Source organism: Thalassophryne amazonica, chromosome 7 (genome assembly GCF_902500255.1).
Source record: "Thalassophryne amazonica chromosome 7, fThaAma1.1, whole genome shotgun sequence".
Lineage (NCBI taxonomy): Eukaryota > Metazoa > Chordata > Actinopteri > Batrachoidiformes > Batrachoididae > Thalassophryne > Thalassophryne amazonica.
Window position 1 is genome coordinate 104,893,256 of NC_047109.1, and position 27,889 is coordinate 104,921,144.

The 27,889-nt window shown below is 41.0% G+C and overlaps 1 protein-coding gene across 1 annotated transcript in view; it reads right to left on the minus strand.

Moving 5' to 3' along the window:
• Nucleotides 1-27,889, minus strand: part of dnah5 (dynein, axonemal, heavy chain 5) — a 366,123-nt gene that overhangs the window by 305,147 nt on the left and 33,087 nt on the right. Inside the window, exons 12-20 of the mRNA XM_034175262.1 lie at nucleotides 23,894-24,001; nucleotides 22,677-22,762; nucleotides 21,091-21,298; nucleotides 20,853-20,966; nucleotides 20,060-20,266; nucleotides 17,333-17,413; nucleotides 11,520-11,610; nucleotides 11,183-11,328; nucleotides 8,380-8,557 (exon numbers count right to left, since the gene is read on the minus strand). Of these exons, the coding sequence (XP_034031153.1) occupies nucleotides 8,380-8,557; nucleotides 11,183-11,328; nucleotides 11,520-11,610; nucleotides 17,333-17,413; nucleotides 20,060-20,266; nucleotides 20,853-20,966; nucleotides 21,091-21,298; nucleotides 22,677-22,762; nucleotides 23,894-24,001 (1,219 nt within the window). The remainder of the gene's footprint in view (nucleotides 1-8,379; nucleotides 8,558-11,182; nucleotides 11,329-11,519; nucleotides 11,611-17,332; nucleotides 17,414-20,059; nucleotides 20,267-20,852; nucleotides 20,967-21,090; nucleotides 21,299-22,676; nucleotides 22,763-23,893; nucleotides 24,002-27,889) is intronic.

Genomic DNA, 27,889 nt, shown 5'->3' on the forward strand with positions numbered 1-27,889 from the left:
ATAATCCATGATTCCACATCAGATAGGCAGTCTGATTGTGATATGGATCTGTGTGCCTTACTGGGAAATCCGGTACCAAAACCAGAAGTGACTTTGTTGGTAAATGGACGACCAGTGACATTCCTTTGTGATACAGGAGCATGTAGAACCACATGTAATGACAACATACCTGTCCATCAATTAAGCAACGAAATTTTTAGGGTTCGCTCTGCAAATGGACAAACATCAGACGTCCCTATCACTAAACCCATAACGTTGGCAGATCCATTTGGCCTGACATGTACTATGTCAGTGTTGAGCATGCCACAATGTCCAGTTAACCTTTTAGGACGAGACGGATTGACTGCATTGGGCCTGTCCATAATTGTGGAACAAGGGAAATTAGTTGTTGAACGCACAGGAGGCGTTAACATGGTAAGAGAAGAAAGCGATGACCCCACATTCCACTATTACTATACATTTGACATTTCAGAAGAAGATGCTGCAGGATGGGGTAAAGATGTCGTCTTGCAAGCGACAGCCCTACTAAAAAATCCTGAACAAAAGATGTCACCACCTGACCTGCATGTCACAATGTGGCATAAAGATCTTCCAGGTCCGGATGGTGACTATGAAAACAAATTGAAAAACATTTCACCTGTGAAGCTGACAATGACCGATTTGATTCATGATGGCAACTCAACAGCTGTCATAACAGTGACAGGTGCCACTGAGGACATTTTAAAATTGAGATTCACAGGTATGCCTTTGCATGTGTCACTTTGTAAGCCATATTTGACAGAATGGCAAGAATTGGGACTGACAGTCATAACAGCCTTGTCAGCCACTGATTGGAGCAGAGTTGGACCACGAACGGAGTTCAGTCCATCAACTAAATTGTATAAAGTGCCAGTTAATGTCTCATTGGTGCTGACAGCTGGAACACACATTGATGTGTCCACTTCACAATCCTGAGTGTTTCAGTTGAGTCCTGAAGAGGATGATCTTCTCTCTTCTGTACCATCAGGATTGTGGACAACAGGTCCTTCAGACGTAGGACTGATAAAAAATGCACAACCTGTAGTTATAAGACCAAAAACAGAATACAGACCATGTGTAAGACAGTATCCATTGAAACCTGATGCAATTGAAGGAATCAGGCCAGTAATAGAGAATTTATTAACAGCAGGAGTAATAGTGCCATGTCCAGATTCACCATGTAACACACCCATATTTCCTGTAAAAAAAGGCTCCGCCCTCAGTGGGGTGGAGAATGATTCAAGATCTGCAGGCAGTAAATGCTGCTGTGATTAAAAGAGCACCATGTGTCCCAGATCCACACACCTTGTTAAATTCGCTGAGACCAAATTCTAATAGTTTCTCAGTAATTGACATAAGTAATGCATTTTTCTCTGTGCCAGTACATCCAGATAGTCAATTCTGGTTTGCTTTTACCTTTAAAGGACAACGATATACATTCACCAGATTACCGCAGGGTTACGCAGAGAGTCCAACTATTTATTCTCAAGTCATGTCAGCATGTTTAGCTAATTTCGTTCCACCGGCAGATAGCCAACTATTAGTGTATGTTGATGACATTTTGATTGCCTCTGACACACGAGAAAACTGCATAACTGACACAGTAGCATTATTATGTTTCTTATTTGATAATGGCCACAAAGTGAGTAAAAACAAAGTTCAGTTGTGTAGGGATAAAGTAAAATATTTAGGACATGAATTATCAGCCACAGGGCGTACTATCCTGTCTGACAGGAAGGAAGCAATTTTGCACGCTCCAAAACCACAAACCAAAAAGCAGATGATGTCATTTCTTGGACTGACTAATTACTGCAGGGCATGGATTCCCTGCTATGCAGAATTGACTAGTCCACTTTCTGATTTGATGTACAAGGATGATATTTCAATGTCAACCGTGTTGGAATGGAACAAAGATGCTGAGGAAGCTTTTGTAAAAGTAAAACAAACATTAGTGTCATCCACAGTTTTGGCACTACCAGATTATAGTAAACCATTCATTCAAACAGTTGATTGTAAGAATAAGTTCATGACTAGTGTTTTGGTTCAAGTGTATGGCTCAAAATTGAGGCCAGTTGCCTACTACTCATCTAAATTGGATGCAGTAGCAAGTGCTTTACCACCATGCGTACAGGCTGTTGTTGCAGCCTCTATGGCTGTTCAAAGTAGCAGTAATGTTGTTCTATTCCATCAGTTGACACTGAAAGTTCCACATGCAGTCTCTGCACTTCTGTTGCAGACAAACATGAGCCTTTTGTCCCCAGCAAGACATCTTTCGTGTATGTCCTTGCTATTATCACAACCACATCTTACGGTAGAGCGCTGTACAACATTGAATCCATCCACATTGATACCCTTACCTGAGGATGGTGAGCCGCACAATTGTCTTGATGTAGCTACGGTCTGTACGAAAGCACGCCCAGACCTCCGGGATACACCCATCCCAAACAGTACAATTGTGTATGTGGATGGTTCTTCCACTAAAAACGCTTATGGACAAACACAATCTGGATATGCTGTTGTCACAAATTCAGAAGTATTGGATTCTGCTTCATTGCCATCCTCATTTTCAGCACAAGCAGCTGAATTAGTTGCTTTAACTGCAGCTTGCTATCTGTTTAAAGGTACGGCTGTATCAATTTATACAGACAGCCAGTACGCTTTCAGCACAGTGCATGTGTTTGCAAAACTGTGGGAAGAGCGTGGAATGGTGACATCATCTGGAAAGCCAGTGACTCATGCCACTCTCCTAACTGCACTACTGAAAGCTGTGAAATTGCCTAAACAAATTGCTATATGCAAATGTGCGGCTCACACCAAAGGCTCTGACAGTATTTCAAAAGGAAATGATTTTGCTGACAGAGCAGCAAAAGAGGCAGCAGCAGCTTCTTCTATTTTTGTTGTACAGGAAACTACTCCAGATTTGCATTTAGGTCATACACTGCTTGCTGACATGCAACAGCAGGCAAATGACAGAGAAAAACAAATGTGGATAGCTAAAGGAGCTACGTATGCAAATGATTTGTACGTATGACCACAAAAGAAACCCATATTGCCAAAAAATATGTTTAAATGGGCAGCTATTATGAGCCATGGCGTGACGCATGTCTCATCAGGGGGTATGATATCGCAATTGCAATCTATTTTTTGTCTTTATGGGTTCGATGCATATGCAAAACAGCATTGTAGAGCATGCATGACATGTGCAAAACACAACTCACAAGGCAATTTGAGACCCCAAAGAGGCAAATTTCCAACACCACAATATCCCTTTCAAGTGATTCATATGGATTATATACAGCTGAGTAAACATGAAGGGAAGGAATTTTGTTTAGTCATAATTGATGCCTTCTCAAAATGGGTAGAATTGTTCCCTACAAAACATGCAGATGCACTTACAGTGGCTAAGGCATTGTGCAAAGACATCATTCCACGATTTGGAATACCAGAAACAGTCTATTCAGAAAATGGAGCGCATTTTGTTAATACAATAGTGCAATACGTAGGAGAAGCGCTACAGGTCAATCTCAAAAATCATTGTGCTTATCATCCACAAAGCGCCGGATTAGTGGAAAGGATGAATGGAACAGTAAAAAACAGACTTAGAAAGACAATGGAGGAAACAGGCAGACCATGGACGCATTGTGTAGATTTGGTAAAAATGTATATAAACATAACTAGTACCATGGGGTTGACACCGTATGAAACATTGTTTGGCAGAAAATATCGATTGCCATATTATGGACAAATTTGGGATGTACCTGAGGAAGCCAATTTGGCGGATTACATGAGAAAAATGTTAGAAGGACAACGAGGGAGAGTTCCAAACACTGATGATCCCATTTCTCCACAGGAGGACCCTAAAGTGGTACCTGGAGACTGGGTGTTGATAAGAAGCATCAAGAGAAAACACTGGCATTCACCTAAATGGGAAGGGCCCCATCAAGTACTACTCACAACACCCACAGCCTTGAAAATTGGGGAAAGAAGTACATGGATTCATTTGACTCACTGTAAGAAAGTCATTTCTGCAGACACAGACAAACAGTAAGAACAGTAGGACAAGACTAGTAATAGTGTGTGAGCTTGGTGTTAAGATCCAGGTTAGACACGAAAGCTAGCAGAAGACATTAAGAAGCCACTGTTCTGAACATAGGTGTGCTGTAGTGTGCAGAAATGGCGAAAGAAAAAAAACAAAAGAACGAGGGTTTCTGGACCCCATGGACGGTCCTTGTTATGCTACTTTTCCTTTTCGGATTGGGCTTATTATTAAAAGCCATAAGCACGAGACATGATAATAAGGATCACCTCCGCAGATTGCAGAGACCAAAAAGAAGTAACGAAGACCCCAGTCCGATAATAAATGCCACAGTACATAGCTGTGATAGGAACAATGCGTACCGATTTGGTATACAAGCCTGCATTCCTAGAAAAGCTTCTGTGGTCATCTCTGTACCATATAGTGCTCTTACCCATGGAATATGGGATGGTGGGGATGGTGACAGAGGGACTAATTACGGAAATAGTTTCTCATGGTATATGACCAATGATCAACAAGATAAGAGATGGGAAACGTTGGTAGCCGATGAATGGAGTAGATGGACACCAAGATGGGCACAAACCGAGTGGGCTAAGTACCAGAGTCAAATTCTCAAAATGTATCAAACAGATGATAAGCTGTCTATAGTGGTGAATACCACAGAAAAAGGAACCATATTCCCACCTAATATAGAGGGAGACTGTTGGTTGTTCCTCCTTTGGGTATACAAAAAAGGAAAAGATCCGTATTTCCATTTTTTCCTCTGTGAAACAGATAGAGTACAGCAACCAATATTGACCGAATTAAGTACGTCAAAGGGGGTGTCCATACAAGTAAAGGGGGTGCCCATACAAGCAAAGGGGGTGTCCGTACAAGGCACAAAAGACATGAAGGCAGATGACTGGTTCCTAGTAACTACAGGAATTAGTGGACAAAATAACAATTGGCTTTTAATGGCAGAACAAGCAGGACTAGCAGCAAAGAAGGACTGTGTTGTATGTATGGGACCCAGACCTATATTACAGGTAATACCGGCAGCATTACCCAAAGACTGTCTGTTGACTATTATGACACAGACATACATTGCGGCAAACAACAATTGTTCTAAGTGGGACAAGATCTATCCATTGACCAAATTGACTAAGATCAAACCTTTATTTTCAAGCAAAGTTGGGCATGCTAACCATACATGTGTACACTTGACAGGGACAAGTAAGACGTTGGGTAGCTTAAGCCACACTGCCTGGTGTAAGAATGTGGTCCATAGTACTCCCACATTCAAACCTGTCGGTAGGAGTGATGTATGGTGGTGGTGTGGTGATAACAGAATCTTTGACAGACTGCCACGAAATGTGTCAGGTTATTGTGCATTAATATCATTATTGTTACCAGTTGAAGCCATACCCATGACCCCTGAAGACGTTACGACATATGCAGCCTCTCTTATTCCTGAAGATTGGCAGAAAGGCATAGCCAGACATAGAGTAAAAAGAGAGTGGAAAGGAGTAGGAAATCCAACATATATTGACGCAATAGGAGTCCCCAGAGGAGTGCCTGACGAGTATAAACTGGTTGATCAAATAGCAGCTGGATTCGAATCTTCTATCTGTTGGTGGTGTTCAATTAATAAAAACGTGGACAGAATAAACTACATCCACTACAATGTGCAGAAATTAGGAAATTGGACTGAGGAAGGATTTAAGGCTGTCCATTCACAGTTAGAAGCCACGTCCCTTATGGCCTTCCAGAATCGTATTGCTCTGGATATGTTGTTGGCGGAGAAAGGAGGTGTTTGTGCCATGTTCGGAGAACAATGCTGCACATTCATTCCCAACAACACGGCTGCAGACGGCAGTCTCACTCAAGCCATTGACGGGCTGAGAACGTTGAACAGGAAGATGAAAGAGCACAGTGGAGTAAACACCGAAGGCTGGGATTGGTGGCTGGAAGGGATGGGAAGATGGAGGTCTTTGATTTCTTCACTATTAGTGTCTATAGCAGTATTTGCTGCAATTCTAACATTGTGTGGATGTTGTTGTATTCCATGTCTCCGAGGCCTTGTAAATAGAATGATAACCGCAGCAATAAGTCCAGGACCAGGAGGGGGACCAGCATCATATCCACTCCTGGGGCAAGACGACACCGAGGAGGACAATGACTCCCATGACCTGTACCCAGACCCATGGAAGTATGATGACCCAGACACCGATGATAGTGACAATGATGACATCACCTCTGGGGTGTAAGCCTATAGAACATACCATGATGAACCTCTTAGTGAAAATCTCAAAAAGAAGTGCTAAGCTAGGTGATAACTACTACTGTATGTTTAACAGGTGATAAACAGGAGGGGAATGTTAAAGATTTTATATATATATATGTTATCACTGTTAAACATTTGTACCTTTTGTCTTCTTTCTGATGAGAACGGTGTTGTGCTGTTTGCACTTAACCCCGAGAATGTACGTGTTATTCAACCTTGTTTTAGCATGCTGGGGTCAATCTGAACTGGGAATGAGAAGCTGGATGTACTTATTATTATTATTATTCTGATTGTGATGTGATGCTTAGTGTTCCAGACAGATGCAGAACAGCTGATAACTGCGAACGAGATGTGCTGACCTTCGACGATAAGAGTAAAAGAAAGAAACTGTTTTTGCTTACAGCTGCACTTATTGACGTGTGTGTTTATGTTACGGGAAGAAACTTGTCTTGCGTCATTCCCCCACCCTTAGGACAAGTTTTTGTTTATGTGATGAGGGATTCACTAATAAAAAGAGCGGGAGCACAGGCCAGACTTTAGTGTAGCCTTGGTGTACAGCCTGGCCGCACTCCGCGCGTGATTAATTTGACTTTCTGTCTCACTGGTGTTTCTTGACTCTGTTTGTCTTATCAAAGGTTTTAAGAATGTTTGGAGGAGAAAATACCCAACAGTATTGCTGGCCCACCACCAGAGGGCGCCCTGCCTGAAGTGCGGGCTTCAGGCACGAGAGGGCGCTGCCGCCACGGACACAGCCGGGGGTGACAGCTGTCACTCATTATCTCTTGACAGCTGTCACCCATCTACACTACATCATCTCACTCCATAAAACCCGGACGTCATCTCCACCTCATTGCCGAGATATCGTCGACCTGTAAAGGTAATACTCTCAGCCGTATCACTGACTGTGTTTAGTAAACTCGTTTTTGCAGCTGTTTTCCTGCGGAGTGCTCTATCTGGAGATTGGCGTGACCGGCGACAGCTTCGCTTTACACCCCCACCAGATAAGTGTTTGAGACAGGAGCTGCACGAGTGTGTGTTAGAGGTGGAGGTGGAATCTCCACCATTGTTGTTACTGGGTGTGCACACACCCACATCTTATTGTCTCTGCTCCTTGCCAGCAGTACCAGATCCGACATTCGGAGACGGTGGCCACCTGGGGACTCGGGACTTGGCGGCTCCAGTATTCTCCGGGTTCGGTGGCGGAGGAAATCGTGTGGCTTCGGTTCTTCTCAGGACAGACGTCTTCTATCCTCGAGCCTGCCCACACGTCACCCTTGTGATTGACTGTTTGCAAACTTTCACATTCCTCTGTATTGTGGTTGTGCTCATTCCTAACAGTAAAGTGTTCATATTCGACTCTTTCATTGTCCGTTCATTTACGCCCCCTGTTGTGGGTCCGTGTCACTACACTTTCCCAACATTTGCAGGATAATGAAGGTCCAAATCTTCTGTGATGGTTTTGAGACTTGGATGTTTACCAGTGACCTAAAATGATGACTGGATGGACAACCGGAAAAGGAAAGGGGATGCCTACATTTCACCTGGTTGCAGAAGACAGATGGCTGCCTTTGAGGGGTCGTGATGGACTGGTTGTCTGCCTGAGTGGTCTTCCTCCAGGACCCAAGGCGATTCCGTAGTGTCGTGCATGTTCCAATGCATAGCACTAGTGCATGCTCAGCTATGGCATTTTCATCACGTGACGCACATCTCAGGCCATAATCCAGAACAAAGGTGTCTCAGTATTGACAGCCCCAACAAGTGAGCGGTTCAGCCAAACCCCTGACCTCTCCCTGGCTACAGGACAATTTTAATTCTGTGTGATCTACCCACACTATGTTTGTGATTGACCAGTCAATTGCAATTGACGTATTGGGCACCCCTGTTTTAAGGGGTGATGATGAACAGGTTGTCTGTGTGGCTGCCATCCAGGACCCAATGTGTTTCCATATTGTGGTGGATGCAGAGACATATGGTATCAGTGCATGCTCCCAAACCTGACCTGGCTTTAAGATGTTCCATTATGCATCATTAAATCTTTAATTATAGGGAGAAAATAGTATACCTTCACTTTCAGTGTGGTCCACATTTTTCCTCTCGGGGCTGCTTTCTTCTTCAACTTTCTTCATCTCTTGTATGGGACTGTGGTCAAACTCCAGCAGCATGTTGATCACTTCATTTGTGGCATCCTCCACCAGTGAGCTCTTAGTGTGCAGACTCTGGGCTTGTTTTATACAAAGGTCCTATAAACATATGAAATATGTTGGCACAGTCTACACAATATGGCTTACAACACATAGAGAATAGCAGCAGCAGGACATGAGTTCTAGGTTTGTGCTAGTGCCCCAGCTACATTAGGTTCATGGCTGACCTTTTCACTAAATAAAATCACCAGTACGGGATTTTTGTGGTTTGTTCATGCACTCTAAAATGAAACTGCTACCTCAATGACAAAAAGTGATGTAATAATTTGCATAGATTTTTTTAAAGTTATTTCAACTGTACTAACATTATTTCAACTTAACTTGAGAAGTATTGTAGCATTAACTCAGTTGAAAGTTGAAATAACTAAGTTGAAATAACTTCCACACTTAGCACACTTTCCCATTGGGAATCAATGGGAAAGTGTGCCATTTACATCAATGCATTAATGTGTATTTCAGTACTTTCTTGGTTCCTTCTCCATTTCAGTAACATATATGTGCAGAACTGCAATGGAGTAGCATGGGCACAAACTGTCCACTTCAGTCAGTGTCTCGGATTTCTCCACAGCACTGAAATCCATAGAGGTTACTGTTATTTACACTGTTACTTCAAATCCCACCCCTGCCACATTTCTCCATGTAATGTGGAGTTGTGTCAGGAAGGGCATCCGGCGTAAAACTTGTGCCAATTCAACATGCAGATCCACCTTGGATTTGCTGTGGCGACCCCGAGTGCAAACTAGGGAGCAGCCGAAGGGACTTTTTAGCAGGGGTGGTGGCCAAGTGGTTAATGTGCTTGGTTTCAGTTCGGAAGGTTCTGGGTTCAAATCCCACCCCTGCCACATTTCTCCATGTAATGTGGAGTTGCGTCAGGAAGGGCATCCGGCGTAAAACCTGTGCCAAATCAACATGCAGATCCACCTTGGATTTGCTGTGGCGACCCCGAGGGCAAACAAGGGAGCAGCGGAAGGGACTTACTTTTACTTGTGCCATTGTGTCTCAGTGCTGTAATATATCATCCACAGAAACAGCATATTTGTTATTCTACCATAATAAATAATAAATCATGATAGATTAGGTGTCCTCAACCATCAGAATGAACTACAATTCCCATAACTGGGATAAAAGACTGATATTATGCAATATGTGCCATATATATTGTAGCCATGCAACAAAAAAGCTTTCTGAGAAAAAATACTCACATCAAATATAGATGAAATTCAAGGCATCGGAGGGGCAATGCATGTACGTTTGTATGTTAGGATGTGTATGATAGTCATTTCAAGATGTAGTAGGAGTGGGAGTTGCAAACTCAATAAGACAGGATGTTGTTGATCACCTTCTACAGCACGTCGGCTTGGTGGTTAGCACTGTAGCCTCACAGCAAGAAGGTCCCCCACCTGGTTCTTTCTGTGTGGCGTTTTCCATGTTCGGGCACTCCGGTTTTCTCTCAATATCACAAATGTGCTCATTAGGGTCTGCTCCTTTCTATGCCCCTGACCAGGGCAGTGACTTTAAATCTGGAGTTGGTCCTTGGGCACCGGACTGTGGATGCTCACTGCTCCTAGTGGTTGGAATGTGTCTAACTGTAATTTGGATGGGTTAAATGCAGAGCACAAATTTGTATTTATGTATCCACAATGAAAATAAAGACCCTTCTAGGCCTTACTGGTTGCATATATTCTGAAATATGTGCACTTCTATATAGGGTAATCAACAACACAGTGCAATGAATGATGCAGGTAATTTAATGTAATGAACACCGCATTTTACGGAGTATACGTTGCATTGGAGTATAAGTCACACCTGCTAAACATGCCTCTTGAAGAGGAAGAATATATAAATCACACTGACGATGTATGAGTCACAGGACCTCCCAAACTAATAAAAAAAATGCACCTTATACCGGAAAATCCAATAGTTTTTAATAGTACAGCCAAGCATTAAATATATTGCACTCCTAATCTGGTCCCACCATGCAGGTTTATGAAGGGTTGAAGTAAGTGGTCTCATGTTACAAATGACAGGCAGGAGGTGGCAGTGTTGTGCTGCCCGATTACGATGAACCCGCCCAGACCTTGCCAGGTGCATCCTAATGCCATTCTGACTTATTCAGGTGTGTTCTGGCTTGGCATTCAGTTCACGTGTGGGCCAACCCGGAGACGCGTGTAAGACGGTAATGTTTGGCTCAGGTGTTACAGCAGAAGCTGCCAACGCTTGTGACCTGTCTTTGTGGTGTGCCAGGACTGCCATGTCTTCAGCTGGGGAGCAAGGTCACTGTCCTACACACTAGGCTTCAGGTTGCCCAATGTAGAGTTTGAGACATTGCTGAAACATGTAAGTGTTGTAAAATGGTCAAGCTACCATGTAACATTTGTTGCGGTGGGTGCAATGGATTATAAATTTGTGTTGCCAGCGCCCACTGCCATATTTTATTTTGTCATCTTTTGTGTGTTTTCTGTCATGTTTTTGTATTCCCAGATTTTAAAGACACTGCCAATTTGTTTTATACTAACCATTATTGAATTAATAAAATTATTGTGCTGCATGAATCCCGTTAATTGTGTCCTGAGTGGCAACAAACTCCCTGGGCTACAGTAATAACAATGCTTCACAGTACTGAGTAACTGCAGGTTAATGTTGTAGCTTTGGTTCGTTATTTACCCTGGTGGTCTGAACAAATTCCTCACAGTTGACTGGATCATTCTCTGGGAGCACACAAAGTGTGGATCCAATCATCTCCAACAGAACTGCATCTATCCTGAACTCCACCAAGTCATTCACCCTGTCAATCAACTGCTCCAGCTCCCCTGGACAGACAAGACAAAAAAAAGAAAAGAAATGGACCACGTGAAGAAAAGGGAAGAGAGAGAAAGAAAAGCATGGCTTGTAATAGAGCAAACTGAAAAAGCAGTGAAAGAATGAACAAAGGTCTTTTATGTGAGGCTGGATGTTGTTTCATGTGTCAGCAGGTGGAACATGGATCTTGTTTGTTGCTTACCCAAAGACTTGTCGATGCAGCTCAGGTACTTGTCAGTGTTCAGTGATGTCCAGTTAAGATAAGTCAAACCAGGCAGTATAGCCTCATCCACCTGTAACGTCAATAATGCATGAAGTCAGAATCGCTTCAGACTGTTTTGAAACATAATCAGTTACTGAATACAAATTACATGAACATTTTAATAACTAGCAATGTAATCCTGCTCATTTAGGAAGAAACACACCAAGACCAAGGGAGGTTAATTATAATGCCGGGTGGGGGGGAGGGTCACTTAGGGTCAGTGTGGCATGTGGAGGGTGGACTGCTGATGGGAGTGTTGGGGTCTGCGGATTTGGCTGGGGGATGCTGTCCCACTCTTGCTTGTGTGGTCTCCTGACCTTGGGTTTTGATATGTGGGCAGGGTCCAGGATAGGGTGAGGCAGCTGGAGGACTGGGGGTGCATGGGGGAGTACTGCTGGCTGTGTTGGGGGAGTCTAGTGTGGTGGTCTATTGCCTGTGGCCTGGCTCCGGGTGTGCTGGTTCTGCCCCTCATCTGGACGTTTCTGGATGTTGCTGATGTATGGCTTTCGCTTTGCATGGTAGAGTTTTAACTTGCACTTGTAGATGTAGTTAACTGTGTTAACTGACAATGGTTTTCTGAAGTGTTCCTGAGCCCACATGGTAAGATCCTTTACACAATGATATTGGTTTTTAATGCAGTGCCACCTGAGGGATCGAAGGTCACGGGCATTCAATGTTGGTTTTCAGCCTTGCCGCATACATGTAGAAAGTTCTTCAGATTCTCTGAATTGTCTGATTATATTATGGACTGTAGATGATGGAATACCTAAATTCCTTGCAATTGAACGTTGAGAAACATTGTTCTTAAACTGTTGGACTATTTTTTCATGCAGTTGTGCACAAAGTGGTGATCCTCGTCCCATCTTTGCTTGGCTGAGACTTTTGGGGATGCTCCTTTTATACCCAATTATAAGTGTCCTCAGTTCCCAAACACTTATTGAGTGTTGTTAGAAGGAAAGGTGATGCAACACAGTGGTAAACATACCACTGTCCCAACTTTTTTGAAATGTGTTGCAGGCATCCATTTCAAAATGTGCAAAATGTTTTTGTGCAAATATTTGCACAAAAACAATAGTTTATCAGTTTGAACATTAAATATATTGTCTTTGTGGTGTATTCAACTGAATATAGGTTGAAGAGGATTTGCAAATCGTTATATTCTGTTTTTATTTACATTTTACACAATGTCCCAACTTCACTGGAATTGGGGTTGTATGTATATATGTCTAGGCTATCAAATCAAATCAAATCAATTTTATTTATATAGCACCAAATCACAACAAACAGTTGCCCCAAGGCACTTTATATTGTAAGACAAGGCCATACAATAATTACGGAAAAACCCCAACGGTCAAAACGACCCCCTGTGAGCAAGCACTTGGCGACAGTGGGAAGGAAAAACTCCCTTTTAACAGGAAGAAACCTCCAGCAGAACCAGGCTCAGGGAGGGGCAGTCTTCTGCTGGGACTGGTTGGGGCTGAGGGAGAGAACCAGGAAAAAGCCATGCTGTGGAGGGGAGCAGAGATCAATCACTAATGATTAAATGCAGAGTGGTGCATACAGAGCAAAAAGAGAAAGAAACACTCAGTGCATCATGGGAACCCCCCAGCAGTCTAAGTCTATAGCAGCATAACTAAGGGATGGTTCAGGGTCACCTGATCCAGCCCTAACTATAAGCTTTAGCAAAAAGGAAAGTTTTAAGCCTAATCTTAAAAGTAGAGAGGGTGTCTGTCTCCCTGATCTGAATTGGGAGCTGGTTCCAGAGGAGAGGAGCCTGAAAGCTGAAGGCTCTGCCTCCCATTCTACTCTTAAAAACCCTAGGAACTACAAGTAAGCCTGCAGTGTGAGAGTGAAGCGCTCTATTGGGGTGATATGGTACTATGAGGTCCCTAAGATAAGATGGGACCTGATTATTCAAAACCTTATAAGTAAGAAGAAGAATTTTAAATTCTATTCTAGAATTAACAGGAAGCCAATGAAGAGAGGCCAATATGGGTGAAATATCTAGTCCCCGTCAGTACTCTAGCTGCAGCATTTTGAATTAACTGAAGGCTTTTCAGGGAACTTTTAGGACAACTTGATAATAATGAATTACAATAGTCCAGCCTAGAGGAAATAAATGCATGAATTAGTTTTTCAGCATCATTCTGAGACAAGACCTTTCTAATTTTAGAGATATTGCGCAAATGCAAAAAAGCAGTCCTACATATTTGTTTAATATGCGCATTGAATGACATATCCTGATCAAAAATGACTCCAAGATGTCTCACAGTATTACTAGAGGTCAGGGTAATGCCATCCAGAGTAAGGATCTGGTTAGACACCATGTTTCTAAGATTTGTGGGGCCAAGTACAATAACTTCAGTTTTACCTGAGTTTAAAAGCAGGAAATTAGAGGTCATCCATGTCTTTATGTCTGTAAGACAATCCTGCAGTTTAGCTAATTGGTGTATGTCCTCTGGCTTCATGGATAGATAAAGCTGGGTATCATCTGCGTAACAATGAAAATTTAAGCAATGCTGTCTAATAATACTGCCTAAGGGAAGCATGTATAAAGTGAATAAAATTGGTCCTAGCACAGAATCTTGTGGAACTCCATAATTAACCTTAGTCTGTGAAGAAGATTCCCCATTTACATGAACTATCCCAGCTATCCCAGCAGTAACTGGGCAAGAGGCAGAGTAGACCTTGGACAGAGCTAATCTATCATCGAGCTGACACACATATTCATTCACATTCGTACCTACAGTCAATTTAGACTGACTAATTCATCTAACCTACATATTTTTCAGAGAGAGCTAAAGCTGGAGCACCTGGATGGAACCCACGCAAAAAACGAGGAGACCATGCAAATACCACAAAGAAAGGACCAGTTGAAAAGCAAACCCAAGATCTTCTCGCTGTGAGGCAAGAGCGCTACCCACTTAGCCACCATTCTGTACCTTACTTCACAATCAATGAATGAAAATAAGGCACGTCATACTAACAAAGCAGACGCAACCACAACCTTTAAAAGGTTTGTTTTTTCAAGATTTAAGTCAAAAATAATTTTCTTTGGCACCGCTATTTTATTTATTATCCTTACAATAGGGGATTCATAATATGACACTGCCAATAATATCAAAATCTGCATTGTCTAGAAACAATTAATAAAAAATTTCAAAAAGAACTGACGGCTTTGAACTACTTACAGCAGCAACCCATATAGTCTATGATAGTGACCATAATGATGTCACAGATCACGTGGGCTTCCCCTGACTTGCGGAAGGGTTGCTGGGAAACACATGTCGACAGCCAATCAGAGGAGAGATGCACAGTAATGCCAGCTGGCTGCTCTCTTGAATAAAACAATCCAACATCGTGGAAAATGCTCCAAAAAACCTTATTTCTGTGCAAATCAAATTTTTCTCATATATTTTGTGAAAGCTAGTGAGAAATAAACACACATCTAAATCTAAAAATGCTTTTTTTGAAATCAGATAATGCCTTTGAAGAGACTCACAAGACATCTTACAGATGTTAGCGTGCATGCCCTGTACATGTGCCTCACATGAGGCCAAAGGTAACATTTACTAATTTCAAAACCTCATGCATGCACACATGCGCTTCCTCCTGCAAACAGCGTTAAAAGGAAAATAGTCATTATGGAATTCCCCCAAGGTAATTATGTTCTCTTCATTAAAATGAGCTGTAATTGTGCAACACAATATAAAAAATAAACACATAATAATGCTTGGACTTGCAGAAACAAAATTTTGTCCATTTTGTGAAATATGAAAGGCTTTCATATTTCACAAATCTGACAAAATTTTGTTTCACTGAAAGGCTGTACATCTTTAAATTAAAGCAAATTATATGCAAATATAGGACTTTTAGTTAACTGAAAAGTGTGTGTGTGTGCGCGTGTGTGTGTGCGTGTATGTGTGTGTTTTTCTTGTCAAAACAAATTTCACAAATTGCACTCAGTGTGTACAGTGCATCCGGAAAGTATTCACAGAGCTTCACTTTTTCCACATTTTGTTATATTACAACCTTATTCCAAAATAGATAAAAAAAAAAAAAATTCCCCTCAAAATTCTACTCACAACACCCCATAATGAGAACATAAGTTTTTTTTGGACATTTTTGCAAATTTATTAAAAACAAAAAACTATGAAATCACACGTACACAAGTATTCACACCATTTGCTCAATACTTTGTTGATGCACCTTTGGCACCAATTACAGTCCCAAGTGTTCCTGAATATGGTGCCACAAGCTTGGTGCACCTATCACTAGGCAGTTTTGCCCATTCCTCTTTGCAGCACCTATCAAGCTCCATCAGGTTGGATGGAGAGCATTGGTGCACATTCATTTTCAGATCTCTCCAGAGATGTTCAATTGGATTCAGGTGTGGGCTCTGGCTGGGCCACTCAAGGACATTCACAGAGTTGTCCTGAAGCCATTCATTTGATATCTTGTCTGTGTGCTTAGTGCAAAGAGTTCAATCTTTGTCTCATCAAACCAGAGAATTTTGTTTCTCATGGTTTGAGAGACCTTCAGGTGTCTTTTGGTAAACTCCAGGTGGGCTGCCATGTGCCTTTTACTAAGGAGTGGTTTTGGTCTGGTCACTCGCCCATACAGGCCTTATTGGTGGCTTGCTGCAGAGATGGTTGTCCTTCTGGAAGGTTCTTCACTCTCAAGAGAGGAATGCTGGAGCTCTGACAGAATGACCATTGGGCTCTTGGTCACCTCCATGACTAAGGCCATTCTTCCCCTATCACTCAGTTTAGACGCTCGTCCAGCTCTAGGAAGAGTCCTGGTGGATCTGAATTTCTTCCATTTATGGATAATGGAGGCCACTGTGGGAGCTTCAAAGCAGCAAAATGTTTCTGTACTCCTCCCCAGATTTGTACCTGCAGACAATCCTGTCTCAAAGGTCTACAGACAATTCTTTGACTTCATGCTTGGTTTGTGCTCTGACATGCACTGTCAACTGTGGGACCTGATATGTAGACAGGTGTGTGTCTTTCCAAATCATGTTTAATCAACCGAATTAATCCAAAGGTGGACTCCAATTAACCCATTTTGCCCCACTGGCAACAACTGTTGCTGAAGTGTATCACTGTCATTTTCTACTCACAATAAAAAATTTCAAAGGTACTAATGCAACTTTTTCCACTTATAAAAAAAATCTGGGCATAAACGGGTTAAGCTGTAGAAACATCTCAAGGATGATCAGTGGAAACAGGATGCACCTGAGCTCAGTTTTGAGCTTCATGGCAAAGACTGAATACTTATGTACATATGATTTCTTTTTTTTTTTATATATATATATATATAAATTTGCAAAGATCTCAACCTTTTTTCACATTGTCATTTATAGGGTGTGTCTGTCGAATATTGAGGGAGAAAAATTAATTTCATCCATTTTGGAATAAGGCTGTAGCATAACATAATGTGGAAAAAGTCAAGTACTGTGAAAACTTTCTGGATGCACTGTATGTTCTTTTGGTGCACATTTTGAACTGACAGTGATATTGCAAGGAATCGAAAACTGTTTTTTTTTTTATGATGTTGTTGTTGTTTTTGTTTTTGTGGCATGGACAGAGTGATGCAGCTTGAGTCTTCCATCTTGGGAGATTCTCTTCTTCTACTTACAAAAAAAATTACAACAAATTTTAGTTTTATATGTAATTAGTCATAACTTTGATGCAGCTGAGGCTAACATTCATTCACATGGCACATTCACACTTGAGTGAAGCAGCTCTTACCTTGGCAACATGTGGAATGGCCAGCTGCTGAAATGCACTCTGAATCTTTGCCCGCACTCTGGAGTTTTCACTCAACATTAACTGGAATGAAAAACATGAATATGGTTAAGGTATTCATTCCTAAAACATTTTCCCAAGTTCCCATTTCAGCATGACAAATGTGAGCATTAAATACAAGATTTTTATTTTATTACTCAAGGCCAAAATATGTCCATCATGTGTATTAGGAAGACTTTGTGTCCGTCTGTCTGTCTGTCTGTCCATCAGTCTGTGCTCAGTATAAGTCCAGTCCTGTTACTGCCGGTCTTCAAATTCACAGGGAACATTCTTGGGACACAGACCTTGGACAAGTTCAAAGATGGCTAACCTTGACCTATTTAAATAAATTTAAATACACTACGCCCATACGACCTAGTGTATTTTAGCATTGCATTATATTTTTATTTTTACATTTCTACATGGTGTCCAGTTTGGTGACCTCAGAAGTACCTCTTTGCTTTTTGCAGATGAGATGTTTCTGTTGGTTTCATCAGTTAGTGACCTCCAATGTACACCGAGCAGGTTTGAGGCCGAGTCTGAAGCAGCTGGGATGAAAATCAGCAGCCCCCTAATTTGAGATAATGGTCTGCTGTTGGAAAAGGGTGGATTGTCCCCTCTGCATTAAGGAGGAGTTATTACCCCAAAGGAAAGGTTTAAGTATCTTGGGGTTTTGTTTACCAGTGAGGGTAAGTTGGAGCGTGAGATCGATAGACAGAATGGGGTGGTGTCTGATGTTTTACAGATGCTGTGGTGAAGAAGAAGCTGAGACAGAAGGCAAGACTCTCAAATACCAGTGGATTTACACTCCTATTCTCACCTATGTTCATGAATTTTGGGTAAAGACCAAAAGAAAAAAGTCATGGATACAAGTGGCAGAAATTAGATCCCTCCATCGGTATCTGAGCTCAAACTCTTGGACAGGGTGAGAAGTTGACTATCTGGGAAGGACTTTTCATCGACAGGCAGTGTTGCCACAGTTACTTTGAAAAAGTAATCCAATTACTGATTACTGACTACTCCTTGAAAAAGTAACTTAGTTACTTTACTGATTACTCAATTGTAAAAGTAACTAAGTTAGATTACTAGTTACTTTTTTAGTTACTTTTCCCAGCTGCCGACAACAACCCTCTGCCACCTCAACATGACAATGATACCGGTTTTGCCAAAACTTACTTTATAGTCACCCTTTCTTGACTTCAATGAAAATAAATACTTGTTTTATAAAAAGTAAAATAAAGACCTCTTTCTTGACCTCATATTTAACTGTTGACAGCACTGTAACAGTAAAACTTGCAATTTCGAACCTACATTGTTTATAAATGTAACTATTAAATTCATTCTAGCATTTTTCTAACATTTAAATTCTCTCTAAATATTTTACTTGTCGAAATTAATATTATTTTAAGTAGTATTAGTAGTTGTAGTAAAAAAAAGGCTTCAAAACTGGACCTTTAATCTAGGGGTGTTGTGAGGGGGGCACATCCCTGCCCCACGCCCCCATTCCATCTGGATTCGCCCCTACTTTGGCGTTTGAGCACAAAGAATGGATAACATTTATTTATGCAGAAAACGTGACCAGATTTACAGGTAAGAAAGTTTTATTGTGTTTTCACATCATGTGGTCCTCAGAAAGAGAGCTTAGGTGCATTTCAGTGGAAAATAGTGTTAGTTGTTGACGCGTCGCGGAGGATCAGCTGTTTTAACGTGCAGATACGGAGCGGCTCAGCTCAGCTCTAAATAAAGGAGGAAAAAAAGTATAAAAATGTCTTTGTAAAGCTCAGTGCAGGTGTGCTGATCACCGTGCTTTAAGAGGAGACGACGAGTCGAGCAGCTGCAAAAAAACGTGGATGAAAAGCTCACAGCTCGCTTAAAGTGGGCAGTTCAGTCGAACCCCGACCTCCTGCCCACAGACCAAGTTTAATGCTGCTATCGACCCACAATGAAAAATAATAGTAACGCACAGTGACATGGAGAAGTAACTTTAATCTGATTACTGATTTGGAAAGATTAACGCGTTAGATTACTCGTTACTAAAAAAAGTGGTCAGATTAGAGTAACGCGTTACTAAGTAACGCGTTACCGGCATCACTGTCGACAGGAGCCAGCTGAGGTGGCCTGGCCATGTTCCAGGCATGACCAACTGGTAGGAGGCCATTGGGAAAACACAGGACATGCTGTGGAGGAATTATATTTCCCAGCTGGCTTGGGAACCCCTCAGGAACCCCCGGGAAGAGTTGCAGGACTTGACCAAGGATAGTGAAGTGTGGGATGAGCTGCTTGTTTACTGCCACTGTGGCCAGCACAAGTGGTAGAAGATGAATGAATGAATTTTGACATGAATGTACAGTAACTTTAGCTCTTATATGTTGCTTGACTATCCTGCAAACAACCTAATTAAAATTCATTTACAAGAGTTGGATGTTTGAGGAGGTAGAGCAAAGCTTCTACAGCACTTGAAACCAGTAGTGATTATAACCACACATTAAAAAGTGCACTTTGATTATGGCTGGATATTATGTTTCAGGCACATTTGCATCCATAAATACAAAAAAATATGTAATTTCTAACAGGAGTGAATGGGTTAATGAAGTAATTGCTCCAGCTGATATTTGTAAAAACACAAATGAAACAGTTGTTATGCATCAGCCAGCACTCAGCCAGAAGTGGCACAGTGCATGATTTATCCACCTGTAATTTGCTGTAGGTGTCCTTGATGGTGTCCTCTTTGAGCTGCAGCAAGGCACCAAAGGGCGGGACCTCCAAATTCAACTTTTGCATGCAGTTGGTCTCCCTGATTTGGATAAGAATCTCTGGGTCAAGGTTCACAACGAGCTCTCCTGTCATGGAAGATCTGACCAGCAGAGAGGCCCGCAGGCAAACCTTTGCAGCTTCCATCTGTGTCACAGGGATCGAGAGGTGTTGTTTGGAGAAACAGATGAGAGGAGAGAGGGAAAGAAAATTATGTGTAACAAAAAAATGTACAGAGGACTGTAGTGGCCACAGAGAGACAAATTTTATAAATCAAGGCCACATTTCAATTAACCAGTGTGTCATGTTTGCATTCACAAAGATAATAGAGTCCACTGCTATAATGTGACCAGTTGATGGCATGAATGTCCCCATGAAGACAGCTTCCATTTGAAGAAGCAAAGTTAATCATGGGATAATTTTAAATGCAGTCTGATTCCACTGATCTAATTGAATGCTATATTTCATTTATGCTGATAAACACCCTCATATACTACAGAATGCAGATTTAATTAAAATCTTGCAACAAATTAATTAAAACGTGGGCACAAATTGTATCTTCTTATGCATGGTGTAGTAAACTGGACATCTATTTAGCTCAGCAGCAGAAATCCATTGACATCCATTTTGTGAGCATGCACACATGACCAACATTAGTCGTTGCAAATATTACTAGATTTCATTATTTATTATAAAGTGAGTTTGACCAGAAAAGCTTTTCTCCATTTCTCACCTTTTTCATCCACTTGAGATGGTGGATGATCTCAAACTGCACCAGGGCTGTGGCTACCCTGTTGTAATTTTTGATTATCTTCTTTGCCTCTGGATTAGAAAGAACCCCTGAATGCTACACAGGGAATACGACGGTGTGATATGAGAAGACAAACTTCACACTGCTATTGTAAATAATAACAGCCGCCAAACACTGCCAGTGCAGATTTGATTTAATCGCACAGATATTCAAAATGAACCTGCTGAAAGACATCCATGGGACCCTGGATCCTGCTGTACAGGTGTCGAGCCCACTTGATCCGTCCTGCCACTGGGGGCATAGTACGGCCAAAAGGTGGGTCTTCTCTTTGCTTGGTGTAGACATAAAACACCATGTCAATGTCCCGACCATAACTCTGCAGGATGAGCTGGTACCTCTCCTCAATCCCGAGATCTGGGATGCCCAGTCTGTTATTAAGTGAATTAGAAAATGAAGACTAAGATATCAGAAATGACTCAGAAACTTATTTCTTATCGGACCTTTTACATTACAACCTGTTGTAAGAACACATACATGAGCATTAATGGAGCAATCTGGCAAAGTGAATCAGGTAGTTAAGTCGAGCCACTACATTTCCAAATGACAATCTTTGCAATTCACATTCAATGCGTTCTTAGTATCTGATGTGTCAGAATGTAATGCTCAGCCAGTATACTGCTGATGCTGTACAATTTGTCACAAACACTTGTGCGATCACCCCGGCTGCTCCCTGTTTTGACTGGAAGTCTCTCCCACTTCCACCTCAGATTCTGTTTAGAAGTTCTGACTGTTCTTTTCTGTTGGTAAGTACAATTATTTGCTATCACTCCCCAGTTAAATTCTTTGCAGGCTCAAATGTTCATCAAGCCTCAATTACATACCTTCGTCATAAGGATTTCATAATGAAATTTTAAGAATCACTGCCATTTTTTTAATGAGTGCAAATTCAGATGCCTCGGTATCATAAATTCTTTACTTCCTACCGGTATCAGCACACAAAGAATCCACACTGGTTGGGGTCAAGACCACACCACCCAAAATGAATCCTATCCTATGTATAGTGTAAATTCATTTTAAACTTTAACATGACAGAAATTTGTGTTGTAACAAATGGAAACAATGAAGCCAAAGAACACATAATTATTAATTTCCATATTTATTTATTTATTTATTTATTTATTGAGAATTATCAAAGTAAAGAATGGTCACTTCAATTTGCTCTGAATATGACTAAGTAGTAGAAATATAGATAATCTACTCACTAACTACATGACAGTAAATATTCATATCATTGTACTAAATTCTATCGGACCAATTCTATCATTTTTGTAAATTCACCCATAAACGGCAATTATTAACTAGTCAAAACGATCACTGTGAGAATAAAAAAAAAACTCTTCAGAGAACAGCCAATTTACCTTTCAGGCATTTAATCAGAGATGAGTTTAACTGCCAAAACTAGTTTAATGCAACTGCAGGGGGAGTTTGTGGTCAAGTGATTGAGCTTGCTTCCAGTGCAGAAGGTTTCCAGCCCAAAACAACCCCTGTCCATTCTCCATGTAATATGGAGTTGCATCAGGAAGGAAAAACTTGTGCCAAATCAACATGCAGATCCACCTCAGATCTGCTGTGTCAACCCCGAGGGAAAGCAAGGGAGCAGCCGAAGGGGCTCACGGTACTAATTTGATACAACTCCCTACCATTAGGTTACAGATGAAAAGCTGCATTACTCTGTCCTGAAGAAAAAGGTTTCAGGAAATGGTGACTATTTAAATTATTACAAGAAGTACAGAACAGGTCATTTACCTTTCAAATTTCTTGATCACATTCAGAGCTCTGTTTGTATTTTGAATTTTTTCAAATGTGCTGTTCATGAAAGTCTTGAGCTGATTCTGGAATCAAACAAAAACAAACACCAACATTGCAATCATAAAGTTAAAAACAGGGCAAAAGAGAGTAAATATACTTTCTATTCCACTTTCTGCCACATTAATTCACAGCTGAATTGAATTTGTCCACTCATTCACTCATCTTCAGCGGCTTACTCCAATTAAGGGTCACTAGGGGGGCTGCTATCCCAGCAGTCATAGGGCATGAGGTGGGGTACACCCTGGACAGGACACCAGTCTGTCACAGGGCCACATATAGACAAACAAACACAGTCACATCCACACCTACGGACAATTTAAAGTTTCCAATCCAGCTAACTCGCACGTCTTCGGATGTGGGAGGAAGCCGGAGCACCCGCAGGGAACCCAAGCAAACACAGGGAGAACATGCAAACTCTACACAGAATGGCTACAGGTGGGAACGTGATGGTCTAGTGGTTAAGGCATTGGGCTTGAGACCAGAAGATCCATGGTTCAAATCCCAGCCTGACTGAAAAATCACTAAGGGTCCTTGGGCAAGGTCTTTAATCCCCTATTGCTCCTGGTGTGTAGTGAGCGCCTTGTATGGCAGCACCCTCACATCGGGGTGAATGTGAGGCATTATTTATAAAGTGCTTTGAGTGTCTGATGCAGATGGAAAAGTGCTATTTAAATGCAGTCCATTTTATTTATTTAATCAACCCCATGAACCTTCTTGGTGTGAGGCAACAGTGCTAACCACTAAGCCACTGTACTGCCTTGAATTGAATCCAGTCCTTGATTAATTTAACTATGAATAACTTTTCCAAAAAAGTTGCACTGCTGAGCCAAGGTGGGCTCAAGTTACACTTCCATAGAAATTCCAAAATCGCTCCTATCTGCAACCACTTTACAAGCAATTGCAACACACGAGTGACAATTTTACATCTATATACTGATCAAAGGTTCAGTCAGAAGTAGCAGATTCTAGACAGGGTCTACATATAGTAAGCACAATCCTGGAAGTTGTGACATAGCAAAAGGCAAATAATGTGCAATCACTCATTCTTTTATAAATGTAAATGTCAGTTGTCACTGCATTCTATCATCTGTGTCTCAGCAAAGAAATTATACTATTGAACTTTATTCTATTTGCATTCATAAAGTTAAACTCACGTGGAGCTCAGAGGTGCTTCTGCAGAAATGATCATAGTCCAGATCAAAGTCAGTTCTTCTTTGATTGAGGAAGCTGTAGTGTTTCCTCTTCATGTTTGCTACAATACCCTGGGAGTCACAGAGAATTTATGTTTTTCAAACTGTTTTAAGTCACAAAACCTCTCAAAAATGTGCTTAATTCATCCTGCTACAGTATAAGCTGAGACATAGTTGAGTTTTTTTTGCGGAGGGGGATGAAAATGTTTAAGCCCATTTTATTCACCAACTGTGTCAGGACTGCAGTATAACTGCACACTCATGTTGCCAACAAATTACCTCTGGGACTCAATCCAACTTTTACAGCTGTAAAGGCTGAAGTGCTTTGTTTAACATAAATAAATAAATCACATCTTACACTAAAATTCATACAAGAGGTCTGCTATCTATTTCAATCACCACAGCCTCAGGTTACTTGCTATGAAACTCGATGAAGCTATGGGAGATTAACTGGATGACATGCAAACATTTATGAGAATATGTTTGGAAAGAAAACCATTGTGAAGTAGGTTTTCTTGAGGATACATGCAGCTAGTGTTGACATATTAATATTATGAGCAAAATAATGTCGACCACAGCATGCTATCAACTAAGAAAAGAGATCATGCATGGCAACACCATTTCCAAAAAAGCAGACATGGTGTAAAATGTAAATAAAAACACAAGGTGATGATTTTCAAATAATTCAAACAGTATATTTAAATAAAATTAGGACAAAGACAACACACTAAACACTGATTTTGAGTGGATTTGAACCAACCAAGTTGGCATACTGCATTTTCCCAACATAAGGCACGTTATTTATTTATTTATGCTTATGACATGTACGTCAAAAACTAATGCATTACCGTCTATGGCCACAAGATGGTGGAGTCTATATGCATGACAAACTGCTCATGTATACTGATATTTAGTTGAAAATAGTATAAAGATAACACATTAAATGTTGAATCCTAGAACTGCTGTTTGAAAAATATCTGCTCATTTTGAGTGGGTTGAGCCAACAAAGTTGGTCTACCATATCTTCCAGACTTTAAGTTGTGTTTTTTTGTTGTTGTTTGTTTGTTTTTGTTTGTTTGTTTTAACCTGTTTGACTGGTCCTGTGACTTACATATCAAAAAACAAGAAAGTGCCATCTACAGCTGCAGTCTATACATATGACAAATTGCTCCTGCATACTGATCAGAATGAGATACTGTCTGATCCACAACATGGTGGAAATGCACCATTTATCTCAATGGCAACCTCCACAAAACACAAGAAAGAAGGGGAGGAGGACGCATGGGAGGAGGAGAAGAAGATGGGGAAAAAACAGAAATGTTTAGTTGGAATCACATTCAAAATGACCATATATTTAAAAAAAAAATCTGTTCTCACTTTTAATATTTCAAATGCTGTTGGACTATTTTCATTGTTGTGGGAGGTGATGGGGCAGTGGTTAAGTGCTGGGCTGCAGACGAGGGGAACCTCCGTGCAAAACCCAGCCAGACCAGAAAATCACTAAGGGACCTTGGGCAAGGTCCTTAATCTCCTAGTTGCTCCCGGTATGTACACAGCAAAATTGCCAATGTAAATCAGTGTTAATTTAACACTACCAGTGTACACATAGTCCTACTCTGGTCAGAGAAGGACCATATGTACACTGTCAGTGTTAATTTAACACTAGTGATTTTACTGTGTAGTGAGTGCCTTGCACGGCACCACCCTGACATCTCTTTGAGCTTCTGTTGCAGAATGAATATATAAAATATATATAATATATATATAAATAATAATAATATATATAAAAATAATATATATATATATATATATATATATATATATATATATATATATATATATATATATATATATATATATATATATAAAATGTAGTCCATTAACCATATTGGGTTTAATTGTTTTGCAAATCATCACATTCTGTCTTTACATATAGTGCATACAAAAAGTATTCACAGGGCTTCACTTTTTCCACATTTTGTCATGTTGCAGCTTTATTCAAAATTGGAAAATATACATTTTTTTCCTTCAGAATTATACTTATAACACCCCATAATGACAACATGAAAAAGTTTTCTTTTTACATTTTTTGCAAATTTATTAAAAATTTAAATGGATGGATGCACTGATACCACTTTTTTTCCAGATTGAGAACAAGTATGAGTACTTGTACTCGAAAAATTTAATCATTTCCTGGTGGGAGCACGAAACAAAAAAACGTGAGACTGAGCTGTGAAAATAGGATGCACCTGAGCTCAGTTTTGTACTTCATGGTAAAGGCTGTAAATACTTATGTACATGTGGCTTTTTTAAAATAAATTAGCAAAAAAAAAAAAATCACATTGTCATTATGGGGTATTGTATGTGGAATTTTGTGGAAAAAAATGAATTTCAACCATTTTGGAATAAGGCTGTAACATAAGAAAATGTGGGAAAAGCACTGAATAGTTTCCTGTTGCACCATATATTTTACCCAGTGTCCCAACCTTTTGGGAAATGAGTTTGAACCAAAAGATTACAGAGAAGAATCACCTCCCATTTTCCCAGCATTTCTGCAGTCTGCCAAAGAAGGAAGCAGAAACAAAAGGTTACTGCACTTTAAGTAGAGACCATGTGATTTGATTGAAGAAACTGCAAGTGTGATTCATGTAACTCAAACATCAGTAAGGCAGTAATTCATCTGATACTGCCCCACAAATATGCAATCTGAAGCTAAATCAAGCTAAAAGAAAATATCCATCCATCCATCCATCCATTTTCTTCCGCTTTATCCGGAGTCGGGTCGCGGGGGCAGCAGCTCAAGCAAAGCCGCCCAGACCTCCCGATCCACACACACCTCCCCCAGCTCCTCTGGGGGAACCCCAAGGCGTTCCCAAGCCAGCCGAGAGATGTAGTCCCTCCAGCGTGTCCTGGCCTCCTCCCAGTGGGACGTGCCCGGAACACCTCTCCAGTGAGGCGTCCAGGGGGCATCCGGAAAAGATGCCCGAGCCACCTCAACTGACTCCTTTCGATGTGGAGGAGCAGCGGCTCGACTCCGAGCTCCTCCCTGTGGAGGAAACTCATCTCGGCCGCTTGTACTCACGATCTCGTTCTTTCGGTCATGAGCCAAATCTCATGACCATAGGTGAGGATCGGAATGTAGATCGATCGGTAAATCGAGAGCTTTGCCCCCGTACTCAGCTCTCTCTTCACCACAACGGTCCGATACAGCGACCGCATCACTGCAGATGCTGCACCGATCCGTCTATCGATCTCACACTCCATCCGTCCCTCACTCGTGAACAAGACCCCGAGATACTTAAACTCCTCCACTTGAGGCAAGGACACTCCACCGACCTGAAGAGGGCAAAGCACCTTTTTCCAGTCGAGAACCATGGCCTCGGATTTAGAGGTGCTGATTTTCGTCCTGGACGCTTCACACTCAAGAAAACTAACTAAACTAACTAAAAACAAAACTTTGTCTACTCTTCAGCTACTCTAACACTCTGTGGACACCATGTTCACCTTGGAAGTCAGGTCCTTTAACCCTGTGAGGTCCACAAACACGCTGGTTCGTCTGAGTGTACTTTTTTGTTAAGTTTCTATTAATACGTCAGTGACTGAATGTCACAGAGACTTCATTCAACCACTTTTTGAAACTACAAATTTCTCATCTGTAAAATGGATCTCTGCTCTAGATGATCTGTGACTCACAGCCAATCCTAAAGGCTGGAGAATTTCACACTGTCTGTTTCCTCTAATATCTGTTAGTGGCAGATCCTCACTGAAACACAGCAGTAAAGTCTCATAAACTCTAAAAAGAATGGTTCTGTTGAGCTGAAAACATTTTATTTTTATTTAATCTTAGAGACAAAGAAAGTTAGCATTGAAAAATAAATGGAGGGATTATTTTCTTAAGAAATTATGCAGCAATTTGTTATGACATTTTTATGACATTAGTTTTTTAATCACAAATGGATT